This window comes from Telmatherina bonti (genome assembly GCF_933228915.1).
Source record: "Telmatherina bonti genome assembly, chromosome: 24".
NCBI classification, from domain to species: domain Eukaryota; kingdom Metazoa; phylum Chordata; class Actinopteri; order Atheriniformes; family Telmatherinidae; genus Telmatherina; species Telmatherina bonti.
Genome location: NC_136633.1, coordinates 19,807,156 through 19,830,222, shown reverse-complemented (window position 1 = coordinate 19,830,222; position 23,067 = coordinate 19,807,156). Strand labels below are relative to the sequence as shown.

At 43.6% G+C, this 23,067-nt stretch overlaps 1 protein-coding gene across 1 annotated transcript; it reads right to left on the bottom strand.

Annotated features, from left to right (window-relative positions):
• Positions 1-1,335: 1,335 nt before the first annotated feature.
• Positions 1,336-22,769, bottom strand: LOC306773743 (DNA-binding protein SATB2-like; the record flags this gene model as incomplete). Its single annotated transcript, XM_079263641.1, has 11 exons — positions 1,336-1,959; positions 4,345-4,536; positions 8,230-8,382; positions 8,641-8,853; positions 8,928-9,442; positions 9,650-9,700; positions 16,571-16,673; positions 17,533-17,656; positions 18,217-18,343; positions 20,530-20,709; positions 22,568-22,769. The coding sequence occupies 11 exons, from the start codon at positions 22,767-22,769 to the stop codon at positions 1,336-1,338; spliced, it is 2,484 nt and encodes an 827-aa protein (XP_079119767.1).
• Positions 22,770-23,067: the final 298 nt, after the last annotated feature.

Here is a 23,067-nt window from a genome sequence, read left to right as displayed (position 1 = left end):
TGGAAACGAGCAGATTTACTCCCACATTCCCACCAATTGTAGGAATTCTTGATCACAGAGCAATTAAAAACATCTAACTGGAACAAATCAGGAATGTTATCAAGCTAAAATGGAGTGAAAATTTGTTCACATGCCATTTTGTTTGTGCTCCAAGTCACTAAAAACAGTAAAATGACAGCAGATGCATCTGGATATATACAAACCTTTTACAATAATTACACACAGCTATTCTTTATAATAAAAGAAACTCATTTTAAACTATCAGGACATTAAAGCTAAAATAGAAATAAAGGATCACCTTTTAAAAAAGTTGTATCGTCCCATTTTTACTTACATGATGGCAGTTGTAATAAAAAATGTTTTAATTAACAAGAACTCAATCAATTTCAATAAATATAAAGTAGTAATGAATATTAATAAATAGTTAGGTAGTGTGGAACTTTTTTTTTTTTTTTTTTTAATTAAAATCAACAAAAGGCTTGTGTGACAGTTTCACATACAGATAAATCATTGCAGGGACATCCTAAAGCACCAAAGGCAGACACCAAGATAAGGAAATAGAAATAAAAGAGAGAAAAACAGACTTGAGGCTTAAGGTTTCCCCGTAGAAGTATATTTTGAATACATTTCACAGGAGCTACGACAGCCCAGTGTCAGCTGGTTATCCTCAGTCTCCGATACAACCGCGCCTCACCTGAGGAAGATGAGGATGAAGCAGCCTGTCCAGTCTGCAGGTTTTCAATGCATCTATTTGTATTCATTTCTAAAAAAAAAAAAAAAAATCACTGATCATTAGCAGGTTTGGGGGGTGGTGGTGGTGGTGGTGGCGGGGGGGTGACAACATGCGTACAATCATCATGTAAATGCACCGCTGCATGTGAACCTACCCGGGCAGCAGGTAACTGGGTTGTGCTTTAGGAGCAGTTTAAGAAATGGACGTCAGATTCATTAAAAGCTGAAGTGAGCTCTTGTTCTAGACTAAACTGGTTTCTGGGAGTTAAGAAAAACTCAAAGGTTAATTCATTTCCAACAGAGTGCCTGGTGGTGGTCAAACAAACAAACAAAGCAGAAAAAAGTGGAGGAATCTGTATTTTCCGTTTTCATCTTGTTTTCCTTAAACTGGCATTAAATAATGTCCCAACAGCATTTAGCAGGTAACATGGCTAACATGAAGGAAGTCTTGGTACCTCCGGTTGCTCTGCAGTCAGTCCACATAAATATTTCCCACAGTTCTTCAGATATTAACGAGCTCTGAGTGCCAGCTCTGGTAAAGGTGATAACACTGGATCTGTGCGTGATCCTCACAGTTTACTAATGTCTTCAACTTCTCTGCTGTTATCTCTGCTGTTCCGTGGAGTGGGGGCTGTCCACGCTGCTGTAAGGAGACAGAGAAGAAGTTGCTGGTCCTTCGGCTTTCCCATCTTCCGCGTCTTCCTTCTCTACCTCCATTTCCACGTCTCCATCTCCCTCCGTTCTGAACACCTCAGCTGAACCTCTGCCGTCCTCACTCGACTCCTCAGACACAGAGAGAGCCTCCTCCTCCCTGCTCTCGGTGGTGCAGACGCCTCTCTCACAGGGACTTGAGCTTTCCCGATCGTCCTCCTCAGCGACGGCCTCTCTGGCTTGGTTGTGGTGCTTGACGTTGTAACGCTGGTTCTGGAAGAACTTTACGATGGTGTGTTTGGGCAGGTCCAGCTGGGCGGACAAGGTGTGGATAGCCTCCTGGTCTGGGTAGAGTCCCACATCTCCAATGAAGCTCTGCAAGATTCCCAACGCTTCCAGAGAAATCCTGGTCCGGGATCTAGCCTTCTTTGTTCCTCCACTTCCGAGACCAGGACTTGGACCACACTGTGGCCTCTCCTCGGAGGCTTGCAGAGCTGGCAGCAGTGGAACTGGCTGTGGGTCTTCATGAATGGGGGATGGAGCAGTAAGAGGGGGCAGGGGCTGCCTGTGGAGGGTCTGTTTAGAAAATCAAACAGTAAACTTCAAGTTAAACATGATCCTGCGAACCCTTTTAAAAAGTTCTCTCCAGAAGAGAAGTCTTCAAGTAATTTTGGCGCTTTGGTTGTGAGATTGGCGACATATGAACAGTAAAAATGACGTACATGGATGGAAGCCTAACGTTGCAAAAAGGTTATTTAACCATCAACACGATTGTTTTTAATCTCCAACATATTTAAGTCCAGAGATGTTATTAACCTAAACCAGCAGTGGGCAACTCCGGTCCTCAAGACCTGCGGTCCTGCAAGAGTTCAGAGTTTCCCTGCTGCAACACATCTGACTCAAATCAATGACTAATTAGACTGGTGCAAAGTTTATTGTCAAGCTCTGCACCAGTTAAGCCTGATGTGTGTCAGGTGTGTTGCAGCAGCAAACACTTGCAGGACTGCGGCCCTCGAGGACCAGAGTTGTCCATCCCAGACCTAAACCCAACTGGGAGAGGACACGTTTTAGTGAAGGGAATTAATTCGACAGAGGTGGTAAGATGGTTGTTACACTTTGGGCTTTAACATGCACATAGTTACTGAAGCTGTGTTCAGTCTTTGTTTTTACATCAGAGATGACATCATTCTCACGTTTCCTTCAACAACCTTTTCCTTCATCCAGCCTGTAAGGATGGTATTCTACAGGACACCGATGTCCTCTGATTGTAAGACTTGCTTTGAGACAGATTAAAATTCCTGCTGCATGCACACTTTACCCTGTGTGTGTGTGTATGTATATATATATGTATATGTATATATGTGTATATATATATATATATATATATATATATATATATATATATATATATATATATATATATATATATTATATATATGTGTATGTATATATATATATATATGTGTATGTATATATATATATATATGTATATGTATACACACACACACACACACACACACACACACAGAGGCACCTTTCAGATGAGCCAGGTCTACACTGACATCAGCTGCGACTGTAAATGGGTCCTGAGTTATGATTCCATTTGTTTACTTTTAGCATAAGTTTTGTCTCTTTGTGTAACAAATCCCACCTTAGAGCCTAAACTTGAGAACTTTGTGCAACACTGTTTATTAGCCATTGATGCTGTTAATGTCTCTGTTGAGTTTGAGGTGGTTGTGTGTTTTATTTATTCTGATGTTAATAAAAAACAAAATTCTTGTCATGTTTAATCCTGAATAATGTTTATCCAAATACTAATAAACCAAACTATTAAAAGTCTTGAAGTATAAAAAGAGACATGCTAACAGTAGGTTATGAGATTTACATAGAGACAAGCAGGCAGTTTGGGATGTAAATAAAAAGCAAATAAATCAACATTTAAAGAAACTGTTTTCCAAAAGACACTATTCTTAACATGCCAAAAAGCAAAATAAAAGTAGAAATGATTGTAATATGAACTCAACTTTACCAAAATGCATCATTTAGTTATTTTTCTCTGAATGTTTCTTACTGGAAAAAGTAAACATGTTCAAAATAAGTGCACAATTAAACATCATATGGACTTATCTAAAATTCTATAAAGCTGACAATCAGTTCATGGTGCTCAACTCATTTTACATCCTGTGTTCAATAAATGAACACAGGATGTAAAATGAGTTGAGCACCATAAAGAGAAACTCATGTGAAGACTTTAAACTAGTGATCAGCTTGTCTGTCAGAGCTGCTCTGCAGAGTCTAAGATATAATGTCTAACAGGAAGTGTGACTGACCAGCTTCCATCACCCACCAACATGCACGCTAAACTCCCCAAGTCATCATACAAACAAATGCTCTACTAGAGCTTATTAACAGGGTGGGGTGACCAGCACTCCCAAACACAGGAATCCAACACCATAAATCTGTGGTCCATCAAAATTAAAGGACCTAAATAAAGATAATGGCAAATCCTTTTTTCTCTGCTTCAATAATTACAGGGTATGTTCTGAATAATATTGAGGTTAGGGCCAGACTGGAGAGCATTTTGGTTTTGGGAAGAGGGTGGGATGGAGGAGTGTTTAGCAGGAAATGTGTGGGCTGGTCATTTACCACTTCTATTTTCAATGACTTATGGGACACAAACATGACAAAGAGGAGGGCGGCGAAGAGGAGCAGGTGGTGGATTCAGACAGAGGAATATTTTCTCTGCTGCACTCACATGCTGGTTTCCCCATTTTCTCACTCGTAAAATGCTTTGATTTGTATAATTTGCCTTCACATGGCTGCTCTGTGGTTGAGAGGAGCTGTATTTTTATAAAGATATGGATTTTTCTTGCTGAGTTTCTACCGCTGCACAGAAACAAAACAAACCCGTGGGGATGATCTATGGAGGTGTTAAACTGTGCCTGCTAGCTGCATATTTACCTGCTGGTCTGGGATGTGCAAGACGGTGTGAAGCCTGTCGCTGTGCTGCTGCCTGGACTCTTCCTCATAGACCTGGTCTCTGTCAGCTTGTGGTAGAGCCAGGAACCGCCGGATGGTGCACAAGTTCTCCCACAGTGTGCGGTTTTCAGGGCTCGGGCTTTCTTTCCACCTGAGCAGCTCACACAACCAACCCTGAAACGGCACAGAAGAACATCTTTTATTCGTGTTTTTCTACACTACAGCACAATCTGACGCATCTAGCAGACAAACCACAGCTCCCAGCTATAGAAGAGAATCATTACAGTGTAGGGTAACCATGGTGAGCTGGGGAGAGGGAAGTTTGGGGCTCCCTGGTTAGACTGCTGCCCTGCGACCCGACCCCGGGTAGGCGGCAGAACATGGATCGTTGTAGAGTAACGTGAATGCAAAGAAGTTCGCTCCTGTCTAGGATTTCACAACAAGATGATACAACCCTGTGCAGAGTGGCTTAAGCAGCATAGATGTGATGATCTGGCTTTGATACCAACTTTATATTTAAGGCGAGAGGTTCGAAGCGTGTCCTTTCTGTGTGGAGTTTGCATGTTCTCCCAGTGTGTGTGTGTGTGTGTGTGTGTGGGGGTTCTCTCCAGGTACTCCAGCCTCCTCCCACCATCCAAAGACATGGATGTTAGGTTATTTTGGCGACTATAAACTGTCCCTCGGAGTGAGCTTGTCTCTGTGTGTTGGCCCTGTGATGGACTGGCGACCTGTCCAGGGTGTACCTGCTTCTCGCCCAGTGATTGCTGGGATAGGCTCCAGTTTCCCCGTGACCCTTTACAACACTAAGCTGTTCGGAAACTGAATGAATGAATATTTAAGATACTGCAGTAGTGGCTGAAAACTTGCTCAGTAATCTGAAAAGGAAAGAAAAGACTCCGAGGGAAAACTTTTTACAGATTTATAAATGATGAATTTATGCATTTTTACAAAAACAGAAAAAACACCAATAATCTTGCACACAGGTCATAAAACAAAGCTTAAGAGAAGGAGACACATCAATCATGATAGATCTGAACTTCTATATCTGTGATACAAATGTTGGATTAAGATCGGGACTTAGAAGTTTTTCAAACGTCTGTATGATTCAACACAAAGTGTTTCCATGAGGTTACAGGAAGCTGAGATAAAGAAGACGGAAGATTTTGGGTACTTTAGGTCGACAGTCTGGACAACAGAGAGAGAGAGTGGAGAGGAGCATCAGCAAGACAGAAAGAAAAGGTGGTGAGAGGACTGATTTGCTGACAGTGATCCAGAGGAAAAGGCAGGAGGCAGAGCAGGAGGAAGTATAGATTAAGAATCAGGAATGATGCCGTCTGAGGGACAGCAGAGGCCAGAGGAAGATGGTTTGGTACAGAGATAGTAAACATATTGGTAGGACGCTGAAATTCGAGCTGCAGAGCAGGAGGTCTCGAGGAAGACCAAAGATGTGGTGCAAGAGGACATGAAGCGTGTGTAGGAGAAGGTTAGATGGAGGCAGATGATTATCTGTGGTGTCTGTCTCATGAAGGAAACACCTGGAAAGATGATTCTTCCGCTATTCTTTTATTAACCTGTGCAGTTTGGATCACTGGCCTGTTGCACGACCAACTTGTTGCTGAGACTAAATTCATCTTGACATTTTTTTTATAGATCTGTCACAGCTCAGGTTTCATTATTCCAACAGTGATGACAAGCCATCCCGGTCCAGACACAACAACACAACCCCTATCGGAGCATTCGATTCTGATGCTGTAAAGAAGAATTCACCAAAACATTTATTTGAATTTTAGTTTAATCCACCTATAAAACATGTCTGACAGGTTTTTTAGCTTGTTGCTTTGCACACAGCCGACAGCGAGTGTGTTTAGTGCAGTGGTTTTACTCTTCATATGTTCCTGTTTACATCAGTATTTTCCTGATGTTGGACTCCATAACATTAACTCAGAAAGTGGCCTTTAGTTGCAGAGAAACTCACCATTTACACCCATCATCTACTGTTATGGCTTCTGTAAAACTGATGCGGTTTTTCATTTGAACACAAATCACACGTCAGATCTATCTATCTATATATATATATCTATATATATATCTATATATATATCTATATCTATATATATATATATATCTATATCTATATATATATATCTGTATATATATATCTATATATATATATATATCTATATATATATCTATCTATCTATATATCTATCTATATATATATCTATATCTATCTATATATCTATATATATATATATCTATATATAGATATATAGATATATATATATATAATTTATATATAATTTGCGTGTATTTATCAACTTTTCATCCATTGAAAATACATTTTTAATGGCTATATATGGTATTTATATAGGCTAATATAATTATATATTATATATTTTATATTATAGGTATATGCCTACAGTATATAAATAAATGATCCTGCTCTCCTGATGCTGTTAGATGTCAGACAGTCCACCGTGTGCGACTAAACAGTTGCTGACACGTTGTACAATCTGATTTATAAACATCTTCACTGACGCTGCGGCCGCATCTCTTCATGTCTATATGTGCTTTTTATTTTCAGAAGGTAGAGAACCAGGTAGGCTACAGGAGACATGTTTAAAAGGCGCGGGTCTTCTGAGGAGCGTGCATGAGTCATGGCTGTCTCGAGGCAAACGTGACTGTCCAACAGGCGCAGAAGGGAAGAAGCTTGACCTGCAGATTCTGCACGACAAGAACATTTTTGCTAGCTGCTGTATTTTCTGTGTTTTATTTAATTATTTTTAGATTGAGTGTTGATGTGTGTGACCGACATGTGTAGGCTGCTGGAAAGTCATGAAAATACGGAACACAGTGCATCCCGGATTGAACCAATACGGGATGCACTGTGTTCCGTATATTCATAACTTTCGTTTCGATAACAACGTTTGTTAATTAAAGGACAATTCCGTATTTTACGGGACGGGTGGCAACCCTACTCTGAACACAACTAGAACACAGTTATTCCCCATATGGAAGAGGAACAGAAGGAAAATCAGAGATGAGCAGCGAGTACGTGTGTGTGTGTGTGTGTGTGTGTGTGTGTGTGTGTGTGTGTGTGTGTGTGTGTGTGTGAAGATTGCATTATCTCTGCTAGGCTGACCCAGGATCTGCCACCAGCTGTTGTTTATGCACAGCCTCCAGTCTGAAAATTAATGGTAATAATGTGATCATTTCTCTGTCATCCTGTCTATCTTTTCTTCCATCTTGCAACTCCCATTCTGCATCCTCATCCTTTGCCGTTCACCACCTTATCATTGTAGGGTTCTTTTAGCTCTCATACATTTACTTTCTCCAACTTTTAACATTAAATAGTGACAAAGTTAGAAAAAAAAAAAAAAAAAAAAAGAGTTTTTACTTGCATTCTACCTTTTCCTCGCCTCACCTTCTCTCCCTCTCTAGACTCTGCTTTGATCTCGATCACCCGCATTGTTTGTCTGAGGATGGAGTCATGATGGCATACCGCAGCGGGTAATCAGATACCCAACACACCCACACACACATTCACACACCTCATCAGCTCCTTCAAACATTATCAACTCAGCTAGAAGTTGTGTATCAGTGTGTACACAAGAAGGATTAATGTGTGTGTGTAAACATGTTTTTAGCCAAGCCAAAAAAAACTTCAGGGAACAGGATGCAGCAGGATGCTTGCTGTATCATCTCCGATCTGGACACAAGTTTAGGCTTGAGTTTTATTTCCATTACGCTCAAAGCCACGTGGACCATCACCAGAGAGCTGCAGTGACACGTCCGGTGCAGGATTTGACTGATTAGGTTGCCGTAATGAGATCGACATCCTTTAAACAACTTATTGTTGTGACTGACCTGACTCTTATTTGCAGCCACCTTAGCGAAGAGAGCCTGGGAGACCTTCGCCCTCTTCATCTCCTGTTGGATCTCCTCATAGATCCCCGATGTGATGTTCACCAAAGAGTCAAGCTTCAGCTGCAGCTCTGGACCAGGCAGGCTGCATTTTGTCTGCAAGGCGTGAGATGCTAGATTAACTCTGGGATGCTAAAGAATGACAAACATTTAAATCAGCTGCACAAGCTGAGAGCAGATCGTTTGTTAAACGTCTGGGACATGGATTAGTGCTGCGGTGGTTCAGTCCACTTTCCCTTCAGTTATCAGTCAGTCTCGCTCATGAAAAAAAAGGTTTATCTTCTCATACTAAAGGAGGTAAACTAGTTGGTGGACACACATCAGAAAGTAATCTTGTCGGGTTTGAAAGGCTACCTGTGTGTGTCTGTGTGTGTTGGTGCTGGAAATGTGCTGGGTGGCGTGGTTGTGGTTGTTGCTGGTGCTGCGCTCTCTCTCCTCCTGGTAGATGCGGTCTCGTTCGGATTCAGGCAGGTTCAGGAAGTTCTGCATGGCCTTCAGGTTGACCAGCAGCGACTGAGAAGCTGACCGCGGGTCCTCCTCTTTACGAAGGATCTCTGACAGCAAACCCTGCAGAACACTCAACGTTACATTTGAAAACAGGCAAATTTTCATCGTGTTCAGATGGTTTGAGGTAAATTTACCTGTGTGCGGTTGAAAGCCACGCGAGCAAACACGGCTTGGGAAACGCTGGCTCTTTTCAGCTCGTTCCGAACTTGCTGGTAAATATCAGAGGAGACTTCAGCTCCGGAGCAGTTGAGGCTGGGCTCGGTAGCGGCCCCAGACACCTTACAGGTCCGTGAGATGGGGGGGTGGTTAAGGAACTGCTGGTTGACTCCCTGTGGGTGCTGGTGGGTGAGCAGGCGGCTGACTGCCAGCTGCTGGTTGATGAGGTGCGCCATGGCGAGCTGTTGACGTACGAGTTGCGGGGAGAGCTGAGGAGAAAGGAGTCCGCTGTGGGCCAGGAGAGGTGGAGCCTGCGGATGCAGAGGAGGACTTGGGTGGTTCTGGCTGGCAGGATGAGGCAGACCGTGAGGCTGAGTCGGGGTCTGAGTGTCCCCTAGGCTGTTCTTCATAGGAAGGCCTCCCAAATGACTGGGAGAGGGCAAGAGGGATGGAGGGCGATGGTTGAGGATGCTCAGGTCCAAATCCCTCTCCACTGCATCAACACACACATACAGGTTTAACTTGTTATATTTGGACGGGGTTTTCATCCATTTCAGATCATGTCCAATAAGAAAAGTTCTGAAACAACAGGCCACGTACCGAATCAAATCTCTAAATGAACCTACATTGTGTGAATTTAGCCACAGTGCAGCTTTAACACAGCAGTACACGTCTGGACAAACACTAAGGATGCAGATACCTTTTATGTCAGACTTCTCCTGCGATGTCCACATTTTCTCAGTGTATTCACCTGAAAGACACACATCAGAACAGTAAGTCGACAAATAGAGTGTGTTTACTCCTAAACAGTGCAGTATGTCTATATTTTACCTTTACAGACATACAGTGAGGCTTTGTTTCCTAAAATCACATCTTACTTATTTCACCTGCTGTTATATTCTTTAAAGTGGCTTTATGATGCTATTTCTACTTTTCTGAGCTTTCTACAGTGTTATAGTGTTAAACTCAGACATATGAGAGGCGCCGGTTTTTAATCACCTAGATGCATGCTTGGTTTGGTTTCCATGGCAACCGAAATGATTGGTTTTAGAGTTTTTTTCGACTTCAACATTTTAGTGACGATCCTGGGGGAGATACTCAGTAATTGTTCATCTTCTCCAGGTTGTGTATGCTCACGAGAAGAAAGCCACTGCTCAGTATAACTACTCCTAGCAGTTGACCAATCAGACGCAGCCTGCAGGCAGGACATGGGGGGGGGGGGGAGGGGGGGGGGAGCTTTCTCAGGTCGCTTGTTTCTGGCAGAGGCTGATCTGAGAGGATCAATACAACATGAATGAAGGGGTTTGTGAAAAATGCTTGATTATTTCTTTCCCTTCTGGACTAGCATATTAAAATAAATTAAACTAAAAAAAATAAAATAAAAAATAAAAAATAAAATAAAATAGATTAAACTGAAATGTGCATGATAGAGACACTTTAAAAATACTATATAACATACAGTATGTTTTCATTTTATATGACTATTGTATGAAAAACAAAGCTGCAAACGGTTGAAGCAAACTGTAACTGCAAGGCACGTATGAAAGGGGTTATTTTGCACATAAGTAAATTTTGTGCACTGTTAAAATTCTGTCCTGATATGACCTAATTGACAAAGTCTGGTTGATTAGATTACATTAAAGCCTGTGAGAATAAGAAAAACTTTAGGGTGGATCAAGCGTTAGAGGAATAAGTCTTTTACCACAAACTCTATGGTTAAAACTTTGCCCTGCAGCCTCACTTTTTCACACCCTCCATTTAAGATAATCAACTGATCACTGCCCTCTGATCATCTTGCTCTGAACTGACAGCCTGTCCACCAATCTCCACATACAAACCTGACTTTCATTATACTGCCAGGTTTAGTTGAGAAGCACACTTTCTGTTATTAGTGTGGTTTAGCTGGGAATAGCATTTTCACATTCCCTGTGTGTGTGTGTGTGTGTGTGTGTGTGTGTGTGTGTGTGTAGTAAGTGTAAGAGGATCCCTTATTCCTGGATCCTGGTAGCGTGTGTCTTGGAGTTGCTGCTGTTTTCCATTAGGAGTTAAGAGCATTTAGTTTTGTCATGTGTATTAAGGATGACGTTAATGTGAACCATGTGTGACAGTTCCTTCCTACAGAGAGCCGTCACTCAGACATCTCATGCAGCACATTAGACACATAAACGCTGGCACACGTGTTTGCACACATACTAAGGGGTGGACAGCAGAATGAAAAAGCATCATAAATGGAAGGGAGTTTGACAGGGGGGACATTAACATGAGATGTTACCAGCAAAAAATGCATGAATGTTTTTACTTAGACATAAATAAAGCTGAAAAGTTGGTAGTTTAAAATCAGACAGCTAACCTCACAAACTGTAAAGGTTTGGTAGGAAGGGGACGTTTAACAACAGGGGCTTCTGAGTAGCACAGATGTACAGACATGAGTAATAGGGGTGGGAAAATCTAATAATTTATAATCACAATTTCAAAATCAGTTTTTTTTGTTAAAAAAGTTTTTAAAATTTAATTAATAAAATCAATACACTAACATTTTTGTCATTTTGATTGTTTTTATTCATCTTTTTACTTGTATTCTTGGACATTATAGCAGCAGAATGATGATCTGGCTACTTTGTAATTTTTTTATTTTTATTTTTTTTAGTCAGCAGTATTGAGGAATTGTGAGAATTGCAATCTAAATCGAATCGGCACCCAAAAAATTTGGAATCCAATCGGGACTAAACCATATCGTCACAGCCCTAATGAGTAACATTCAGGGAAAAGAAGCAGTTTCTGATACATGTGAAAAATGTTTTACCGCCACCTTCTTAAAGAGAAAAATGAAAAACTTTAAATTATGTTCATGTCTGATTAGATCTTGTCAGCTTAAATCTGAAGCATCTTAGTTTTCAAAGCCGACAAGGACACTTCCTAACTCGGCCTGTTGCAATAAGTCAATCAATCGCAGAGTAAGAAAAAATGCGAGCAATAAGTTTGCTGGATGCAATAATTTTCATGTCTCTCTTTTCTCTCTTGCTCACTCCAAGCGAGCGCTGCATTTGTTTTAGGACAATATTGACTGAACACAGCAATACTACAAGATTCCATCTGCACTTAAAACACAACCATCAACTGCAGTTTTCCCAGCTGGGAAAAAAAAAAAAGAAAAGACATGAAAGTGTTCAAAACGTCAATTCCACAACTTTACATTGACATGAAAAATGATGTACTGAAGGCGGTCAAAGACATTCAATTTCACCGTTCCACCTCTGGTCAAGTCCAAACATGTCCCCCTATATAAGCCTGACCATAGACTATGTAACTGTGTTACATGGTGTTTGGAGACCATATGTTCCAGATAAACACATTGCCAAAGCACCAGGAGTCATCTGGATTTGTTTTAGCAGACTGGGGACTGGATAACCATAAACTAGTCTGCACATCCAACTAAATGTTCTTTAGAAATTAAAGTAAGTTCTTGAAAGGGTATACTTGTCTAATTATGGCATTATTGGTATTTTAGTTAAAAATGGTCTCAAAATGACAAAAATAAATCGGTTAGCGCAATATTATCATTAATCGCAATCATTTCTGAAACAGTTAATCTTCATCTTCATGCTGCTTATCCGGGCTTAGCGGGGGCAGCAGCCTAAGCAGGGAAGCCCAGACTTCCCTCTCCCCAGCCACATTTGCCAACTTTGTGGGGGGGATCCCGAGGCGTTCCCAGGCCAGCTGAGAGATATAATCCCTCCAGCATGACCTGGGTCTTCCCCGGGGTCTCCTCCCAGAAGGACGTGCCTGGAACACCTCACCAGGGAGGCATCCAGGAGGCACCCTGACCAGATGCCCGAGCCACCTCAACTGGTTCCTCTTGATGCGGAGGAGCAGCGGCTCTACTCTGACGCCCTCCCGGATGATCGAGCTCCTCACCCGATCTCAAAGGGAGAGCCCGGCCACCCTGCGGAGGAAACCCATTTCAGCCGCCTTTATACGAGATCTCGTTCTTTTGGTCAGGACCCACAGCTCATGACCATAGGTGAGGGTAGGAACGTAGATCGACTGGTAAATCGAGAGCTTCGCCTTCTGGCTCAGCTCCTTCTTCACCACGACAATCCGGTGCAGAGTCCGCATCACTGCAGACACATCGATCCGTCTGTCGATCTTGCGCTCCATCCTTCCCTCACTCGTGAACAAGACCCCGAGATATTTAAACTCCTCCACTTGAGGCAGGACCTCACTCCCGATCCGACCTCTATTCCGGCTGAGGACCATGGTCTCAGATTTGGAGGTGCTGATTCCCAGCCACTTCGCACTCTGCCGCGAATCGCTCAAGTGAGAGCTGGAGATCACGACCAGATGAAGTTAACAGGACCAAGTCATCTGCAAAAAGCAGGGACCCAATCCTAAGGCCACCAAGCCGGATCCCCTCAACACCTCGGCTGTGCCTAGAAATTCTGTCCGTATAAGTTATGAACAGAATTGGTGATAAAGGGCGGCCTGGGCGGAGTCCAACTCTCACCGGAAACGAATCCAACTTACTACCAGCAATGCAAACCAAGCTCTGACACCTGTCGTACAGGGACCGGACAGCTCGCACAAGGGGGTCCGGTACCCCATACTCCCAGAGTACCCTCCCACAGGAGCCCCTGGAGGACACGGTCGAACACCTTCTACAGGTCCAAAAAGCACATGTAGACTGGTTGGGCAAACTCCCATGCCCCCTTCAGGACCCCAAGAGGGTATAGAGCTGGTCCACTGTTCCGCGACCAGGACGAAAACCACACTGCTCCTCCTCAATCCAAGATTCCACCATCTGGCGGACCCTCCTCTCCAGGACCCCTGAATAGACCTTCCCAGGGAGGCTGAGGAGTGTGATTCCCCTGTAATTGGAACACACCCTCCGGTCCCCCTTCTTAAAAAGGGGACCACCACCCCAGTCTGCCAGTCGAGCGGCACTGTCCCTGAAGTCTACGCAATGCTGCAGAGGTGTCAGCCAGGACAGCCCCACAGCGTCCAGAGCCTTAAGGAACTCTGGGCGGATCTCGTCCACCCCCGGGGCCTTGTCGCCAAGGAGCTTTTTGACCACCTCAGGGACTTCAGCCCCAGAGATAGGAGAGTCCAGCCCTGAGTCCCCCAGCTCTGCTTCCTCATTTGAAGACGTGTTGGTAGGATTGAGGAGGTCTTCGAAGTATTCCCTCCACCGACCCACAACGTCCGAGCTGAGGTCAGCAGCTCCCCATCTCCGCTGTACACAGTGTTGACAGAGCACTGCTTCCCCCTCCTGAGCCGCCAGATGGTGGACCAGAATCTTTCTCCATGTCCTCGCCGAACTCCTCCCATGCCTGAGTTTTTGCTTTGGCGACAGCCGAAGCCGCATGCCGCTTGGCCTGTTGGTTCCCATCAGCTGCCTCCAGAGTCCCACAGGCCAAGAAGGCCCGATAGGACTCCTTCTTCAGCTTGACGGCATCCCTCACTATTGGTGTCCACCAAAGAGTCCTGTGATTACTGCCAAGACAGGCACCAATGACCTTACAGCCACAGCTCCGGCTGGCTGCCTCAGCAATCGAGGCACGGAACACAGCCCATTCGGACTCAATGTCCCCCGCCTCACTCAGGACATGGTTGAAGCCCTGCTGAAGGTGGGAGTTGAAGCTTTCTCAGACGGGGGACTCAGTCAGACGTTCCCAGCAGACCCTCACAACACGTTTGGGCCTGCCAGATCTGACCGGCTTTCTCCCCCACCATCTGGGGGCATGCCTCCCAATCACTCCTCTCCAGGTCTCACTGTCATTGCCCACGTGAGCATTGAAGTCTCCCAGCAGAACAATGGAGTCCCCAGAAGGAGCACCTTCCAGCACTCCCTCCAAGGACTCCAGAAAGGGTGGGTAATCTGGACTGTTGTTCGGTGCATAGGCACAGACAACAGTCAGGACCCGTCCCCCCACCCGAAGGTGGAGGGAAACTACCTTTTCGTCCACTGGGGTAAACCCCAATGTGCAGGCACCAAGCTGGGGGCTGATGAGAATGCCCACACCTGCTCGGCGCCTCCCACCATGAGCAACTCCAGAGTGGAAGAAAGTCCAGCCCCTTTCGAGGGTACTGGTTCCGGAGCCCAAGCCATGCGTCGAGGTGAGTCCAACTATATCTAGTCGGAACTGCTCAGCCTCGCGCACAAGCTCAGGCTCCTTCCCCACCAGAGAGGTGACGTTCCATGTCCCTAGAGCCAGCTTCTGCAGCCGGTGATCGGACCGCCAGGGTCCCCGCCCCTTGCTGCCGCCCAGCTCACATTGCACCTGACCCCTACCGCTCCTCCCGCAGATTATGAGCCCACGGGAGGTGGGGCCCATGTAACCCTTTTGGGCTGAGCCCGACTGGGCCCCACGGGCAAAGGCCCGGCCACCAGACACTCGCTCTCGGACCCCACCCCCAAGGGGGTCCCGGTAACCGCATCCGAGCAAGGGAACATTTCTGCCCAGGTTTGTAGTCATTATAGGGGTCTATGAGCCGTGCTTGGTCTGGTTCCTCCCCTAGACACCTGCTTGCCATGGGTGACCCTACCAGGGGCATAAAGCCCCAGTTAACATAGCTGCTAGGATCTTCGGGACAAACAAACCCCTCCACCATGATAAGGTGACGGCTCAGGGAGCCATGGCAAAATTTGTTACCGTGACAGGCCTTTTCCTAACTGTAGAAACTCACATGAACTACAATGAAAACGACTGAATCGCTGACAGAGTTATTAGAAGTCATGAGCTTCATGTTTGACAAAGACTACAACTGGGATCCTCAATCCAGGACCTTGAGATCCGGTGTCCTGCAGGTTTTCCAAGTGTCCCTGCTGCAACACACCTGATTCAAATCAATGTGTATTTAGTAGACATGTGCAGAGCTTGTCTGCCTGAGTCAGATGTGTTGCAGCAGGGACACTTGGAAAACCTGCAGGATACTGGCTCCTTAAGGACCAGGACAGAGGATCTCTGGACTACTGTATCATGTGGGAAAGGAGTCTTTCCATGAGTTTCAGTGCATCCAACATCAATTTAAGAACTGTACAACCCTGAGTGAGATTAAGTACCTAAATAAGTCACCTTATTGTGAGCACTAATACCTGTATGACTGGATTTTGTGTCTAATCGTAGTATAAAAACTTCTGAGTGTATTGCAGAGTGTTTTGGGTCTAATAAATGTTAAATCCCAACATAATGTGATATCTCCTAACACAAAGACGCAAGCTGTGCATGGAATGGCGGAGCTTTGGAAACAATAATACTGCACGATGATGGTTATTACATTAACATTATAAGCAAGTCAGAAACAAATCCAAAAGTGAAAACAGCTTCAGACAGTAATTCAGGCAGGAATTTAGATGGCATTTTAGTACAAGCTCACACATACTGCAGCTAATTAACAACACAGGTCTGATAAGACTTTGCATGCTGTTGTCTGACAGCCAACAAATATGCAACATTGTTCCGTAATCCTGAAAATATGGACATGTTTCCCACGGATCAGCCTCCCCTTGGCACTTGAGGAGTGAAACAAACAACAGCAGCAACACCTGCTCAAACCTAACTCTGCTTGTTTTCTTTAGTCTCATTCAGTTGTGAGGTAATGTGAATATTAAGATTATAGTTACCTTTGATGCGTTTGTACCTCTTGTACCAGCGTCCGAACTCCTGGCATTTTGAGGTGGAGACGTTGGCGTAGTAGGGACTATTCACTATTGCTGAGATCATACTCTGGAGAATTTAAAGATTTGAGGTTAAAACCAAATAAACAGGAACATTGCTTTGTAATATTCTTTGTAATATTTGTACCAGACAGCCAAATATTGAGGAAAAAACACAGTTTTTACCCTCTAGATTTTTTAAAACTTACATAAATTGACCGGTAGTTCTGCAAGTCTGGACGATAAACTTCTGTTAAACTAAGTTCTTTCAAACTGACCGACACACACTGCTGATTTATTAAAGCTCATCACACACCCATCCTTTTCTAACATAAGCTGTGGTCACTTCCACTAAGCAGGAGATGCACAAACTCAACATGGGAAACGCTGAGGATGAAAACTCACATGAGTCAGGCTGCAAATGCACACCACCCACACACTTCCCCTAATCACTAATTACATCATGACTAAGTCTTGTGAATAAATCACAAGTCGAAATGACACACTTGAGTCTAATGACTGCAGGGTGTGTGAGCAGGATAATTGAGGTGTGCATGCTCGTATCCTTTCCCATGGGATGGTATCAATATTTGCGCGTGTGAGCGACTCAGATTACATACTGCACTAAGTGTGTGGTGAACTGATGATGAAACATGCGTTTAGAGAAAATACTCAGCTGCATCTCTGCTATCTATGTGTGCATATTTGTGTGTGTGTGTGTGTGTGTGTGTGTGTGTGTGTGTGTGTGTGTGGATGGAAACAGAATTAAACCTAAACATTAAACACATTCTACTTGCATGGAAAACTAAAGGTTCTTTCATCTGATTATTATTGTTATTTTAGATTTAACAGCTGTTTTAATTATACTGGCTTTTAAACCAATCAGCTCTTCTGGACAAGGTGGTGATGCAACATCACCGTGCAGTTACCTGAGAGAGTGGACACTCCTTTGCCAGAGCGCTCTGGTTGGTGTCTCTCAGCAGCTCTTTTAGGGCATTTCTAACTGTTGCATGAGTCCACTGCTCAGACGGCAGCTCCTCCAGATGGGCAAAGCTGCAAAAGTTTGTCAATTTATTCACCTTCACAAGCAGGGCTGACAAGAAAACTCTCAAAATTAACCAGCAAACCTGCTACAATCACACAATAGGCTGATCTACAAAAAGTTATTTACTTTTCTGCCTTCTCTAGTCATGTGGACTTTGACTTTTACAACTTAAAGTAGGTTAAACCTTTTCAGTTTGTGTACACCAGACATCTGTTTATATTACAGTGAATTTATTGCATAGAATAACTGAGCAGTGGGACTGTAGAATACACAGTATATTTATGTACCTGTTCACCTATTTACTACCAATCACATTAGATGAATGGGTGTTTTACTGCAAAACCAAATGTCCAAAAATCAACTCCTTTCACAAAACCAGATGTGTGTGTCTCTAGTGTGACTGTTCATCCTGATTAGAGAGAAAAAACAAAGCGTGACTCGCTGGTTTGTGGAAACCATTACAGTCAAAGTCAATGGTGTTGCTGCCACAAAGTAAAGCTGCGGAGTGTGACTTACATTTCTGCTTAATAAATCTTTTGCAACACACACACACGCAGTCAGAACAGACCTGTGCAGAAGGATCCGCAACGTGACCATGTGGTAAACATCCAGCAGCATGTCGGCCACTGTTGCCTCTGGAGCGTCTGTCAGGTAGTGGATGGGCATCGGTTTCCATCGCCCAACTTTAATGATGCCTGCAGAAGATGCACACACGTAAAGGACATCAGCCATGTTCAAGTCTGGATTTAAATAAGATATCCGAGTAAGTTTAATATTCCTGTGTTTTCTAATCAGCATGAGCAAGGCACAGTCGTGTTGCCAGTTTAACGTCTTTGGCCCTGGAGCTCCATCCTAAACCTCCTGGCCTTGATGCGACCCTTGACTGGAAGTGCAAATCTAAACAGACCTAATCACATTATGATCTTCTAAATCAAACACAGACTGTCTAGCCTTAGCCTGTCTGACCCAATCATGTGTGTGAGTGTCTGTGGCTTTGCTGCATGAGGATGATGGTGATAGGGGCACAAGAACAAAGGCTTCTCTTTTTGGACTCTACAGCTGATTAATAAGAATGGAAATGTAAAAATCAACCCAGCATTGAAGGCTGAATGCAAGTGCTGTTTGATGCTGATGTGCTGGAGAAACACTGAGGTCATCGTTCTGCCTCACAGCAGCACGTTTAATTCTGATAACTGGGATTTCTTATATGTTCTCCTGGCAGGTTGGTTCAGAAATTACTTTAACTTGGGAACAGTTTGACAGCTGAACTTTTTCCTAAATATTTGAATTAAATACAATTAAACCAGTTTCTGTACAAAAAACACCCAACTGATAATTCTTTAATTAGAAACAAAGAATCTTAATGTATCTTTTTCAAATGTTTCATAAATTAATGTAAATAATTTAAAAAAACGCTCAGCTAAAAAACAAAAAACTCATCCAAAACAGACCAAATAACTTTAGCATCATGCAGTTGAACTAAAAACAGGGATGCACAGGTGATGTTTCAGCTTTACAAATGTCCTAAATCATCTCTGATCAACTTTAAGTTAAATATAACCTGATCACTTTGCTCAACAATCCACCTAAGCATTAACAATATTTTCCAAGGCAGATAGCTGCTTTTTAATGTGCAATTAAAGAAAAAGCCCTGTGTGAGTCAGTTAAGGATTTAAAAATACACATCGAGTCAAAGCTATGCAAGATGCAATTCAATCACAGAAGAAAATAGAAGCGACTCTGTATAATTTTGGTTGTGACCACACTGGAGGAAAAAATGCACAACTCCAGCCAAAAATTATTTATTTGAAAAGAAAAGGCTTATTTCTCAGAACAAAACCTAGCTATTTGGGTGAGGCGAGGGGGGTCGCAGGGCGGTGGCCACTTGGTTAGACTGCCCTGTGTTTACGGGACAAACCAGGAATGTCAAACTGCCCTACTTTATGTGTTCACACACACACGCACACACTAACGTGCCTGTAAAGGCTGTTGTTCGTCTCGAGCTACATGATGTTTGCTTCCAGTTCTGATCTCAGACTGATGAGGAAAAGTTTTGGTGTAGGTCTGAGATGGTCAGATATGAGCTTATTGTATGGTTTAACCATCTTGCTGCTTGTTGCTTGGCTGAATGAGTCACACGGGGGAGATAAGAGGTAGAGAACACAGACAGAATTATCTTTAAAATACCTCTCCTGCAGTTGTCTGAGGACTCACTGTACCCATGTAACAAAGCCCACACATCTGGGAGCCAGTCATTCTATTCATCTGCTGCAGTAAATAAGTACTAAACAACAACCCAGGAGTGAGAAAGGGAAAAAAAAAAAAAAAGATCTTTTTTAGCGTGCAATTGGAAAAAACTAACAGAAAGTTACACCTTTACACCGTCATGTGCTCTTGGTGGAGCCCTAATGCTCAAACTTGAAGACAGATACCAGAAGAGTTGTGTGTAACATGATCCAAACCCAAGTTTCTCTGTCAAACCCAGTGTTAGATCTGATTTACTAGTCTGGGTTGCGAGTGCGACTGGTGCATCAGAAAAGCATCATGTCACGCTTCTGTGGGATTTTTCCTCTTCTTTATGAAGTCCAAACACACCAGAGGTGAGAATATTTAACTACAGACATTCATTCAAGTCAGGAAATCTGGTTACAACAGAATAAAAAACTTTGTCAATGTTGTGACATGGTGTGTAAATCATTTAGCAATATCAAACAGCCACCATTTAAATCACCAAAAAAAGAGAGAAATTCAGTTTTTTGAGACATTCAACCAGCTTAAATAAGACTAAATGTATTGCTTAGTATGTCATGTCAAAGATGCAGAATAATTAAAAGCTGTTTGCTACTTGATAAAACTGCAGAATACGCTGCACGCTACTCACCCCGTGCCTGCACGGCAGAGCTGTGCGAGTATCCGAGAGCAACCAGCGCCGTCTCTACCAGCTGAGTGAAGAGGACATCTTTACGAACCAGCACAAACTCGGCGTGGCGATCACTCCGTCCCTCACAGTCACCGGCCGCGTCGGCATGCTCGACCACGCAGAAGACGGGGATCATCAAACCTGGCATGACAGCAGAGTCCGGGTCACTGAAGTAGACGTGTGGTCATGTAGACCAGATCCCATCAGACCAATCAAAATTCTATCAGATGATTTAGCAATGATTTGATAAAATTAAGAATTTTCCATTTTTACAGCTGAAAATAATAAAAATAAACTGCGTCTGACATCACCCACCTTCAAAATTCAATGATTTACGGAGGGTAAAATCCTATTAATGAGAGCTGAGGTCACATTGTCTCATGTGTGGCCTTTCTGTCGGGCCATGGTGAGGGTCCACTAGTTAAAGGACCAGCCTTGTGACTGCAGTAGATCAAATTATCCAGATCCGTTTGGAAAAGGTGGGAGGAGAAAATAAACTTGCGATTCTTCCTCTTTTAGAAGCTTCTCTTACATAAAGCACTTCTTTGCTAAAACGAGACAAAAGATCTGTTGCTATGTAACCAATGTGGCACGTTTCAGCAACATTCCTCCAGTAGAGATTGGAGCTGCTGTGTGACTGCCTGGTGGTCGTCTTGTGCGACTTTGGTTAAACTGGGCAGCTGCCAGTGTGCATGTAAGTCCTTGTAAGATTGTACAACTGCATTTGTGTTTGAACCACATATTAAAACCCACATTGGATAAGACTGGTTTCCAAAAGAGCCATTAAAGTTTAGCAGCGCTCAGGAGAAATGACGACTCCGGTGGCCAATCGGATCCCTGCATGCTGGTCTGGGCTCGTTATCAGGTGAAGTACTGAGAGCTCCCTCCAAGTGTGGAACCACTCACACCCATCCAGTCCACCGGTTTGTCCCACAGGAGCTGTTAATTAGAAAGCCATCAATCCTCCTCCTGAAGAGGCCGGGACGGATCAGCCGGAGCCAAACCACAGCAGCACCAGGCACGCCATCGGCCAATGATCCCACCGCTCAGTGGAAGGGTGGAGCGAGGCAACGGCACAATCTGTGTGCACCGTTACAATGTTTGTGTGATGATGCATGATGATGTTTTCAGCATGACAGGATAATGGGCATCTCTGCATGAATATTTTGTGTTTTTTTTGTGTACATGCTGCTCTGTACTATTAGGGCAGAATACACACGGTGTGTGTAGACTGTACATGTCCCTGGCAGCCTGGGACGGTGTGCTCTGCTTATGTACCGTCCGTCAAGAGATTTACAGTAATTCACTATAAACAAAATCATTGCCTCCTTTTTACAAACCCCTGTGATGACCGTGTCAGAAGGATGGGGGGGCAGTTTAAACCTAGGTTTATTTTGTTTTGTTTGTTTAAAAGAAAAAATCAAACATTGTTCGGACATATTCACACATGTTGGAGTATTTTATGAACTGAACATGAAGCTGAGATTACGGTTTCCGGGTTAAACAGAAACGTGGAGCAAGTGTGAAACATGAGAGGACTGCAGCAGGAAACTGTTGTCATTGTCAACTCATCCGCCTTTTCTCAACTGATACCTGATTATTTCATGTGAACCATGTGACACATCGTCTGAAACCTGAACGTATTCTGTTTGGAAATGATGAACATTGTCATTTATTAACCGATTTAATTCCAGACAAAAACAAAAACAAGACTGCAGCTGCTTTACAATAAGAGACTAATTGGAAGAATATGTAAATAGGCCATAAATTATGGGATTATTACATATTCAGACTGATTGCTTAATGATTAAACAAGAAAAACAAAAAGTGAACAAAACTGTCTTTTCTCCCTAAAACCACCCATTTCTGTTAACTGACACTCGTATTCATATCTGATACAGTAATCCCAACTATTTACCACCTGCAGCGTCAGTAAATAAACCAAATCTTTGAATGGAAGTACTTGTGTATTTACGTGTCACATCTGCCGACACCCCACCTCCTTGTGGTCTTAGCGGTGTGCCGTTCTGTCGGATTCGTGGGTTTGTTGGGCTGCCGTTCACCTCCAGGCAGCTTATCTTGCAGTGTGATGGGCCGCTGGAGGCTGGACGTTCCCTTTTCTCCCCTCTCTCCTCTGGGCTGGCGCTGTCCCGAAGTCTGGGGCTCTCCGTTCCCCCTCCTGCACCTCCACGCGGCTCCATCCCCCCACAAACTCTCAGTGAAGCTGGTAAAACAAAAAAAAGGTTTCCCTTTAGTGATATGCTGACATTGAGCATCTTGTGGTGTTTACGACACTAAAAACCAGTCGTCTGAGCCCCAGTTTGGACTTTATAACACACAACTACCATCACTTCCTTAACTTCCAGCAGTTTGGGTAGAAAATTGGTCTTCAGATGGTAGATCATCTTTCTTATTTTGCAGTTGTTGACAGTGTGGAGCCATTACAGCCCGTCTCATCAACCGCTCCGACTTTGTTCGTTGCCTCCACAGCCAACGCAT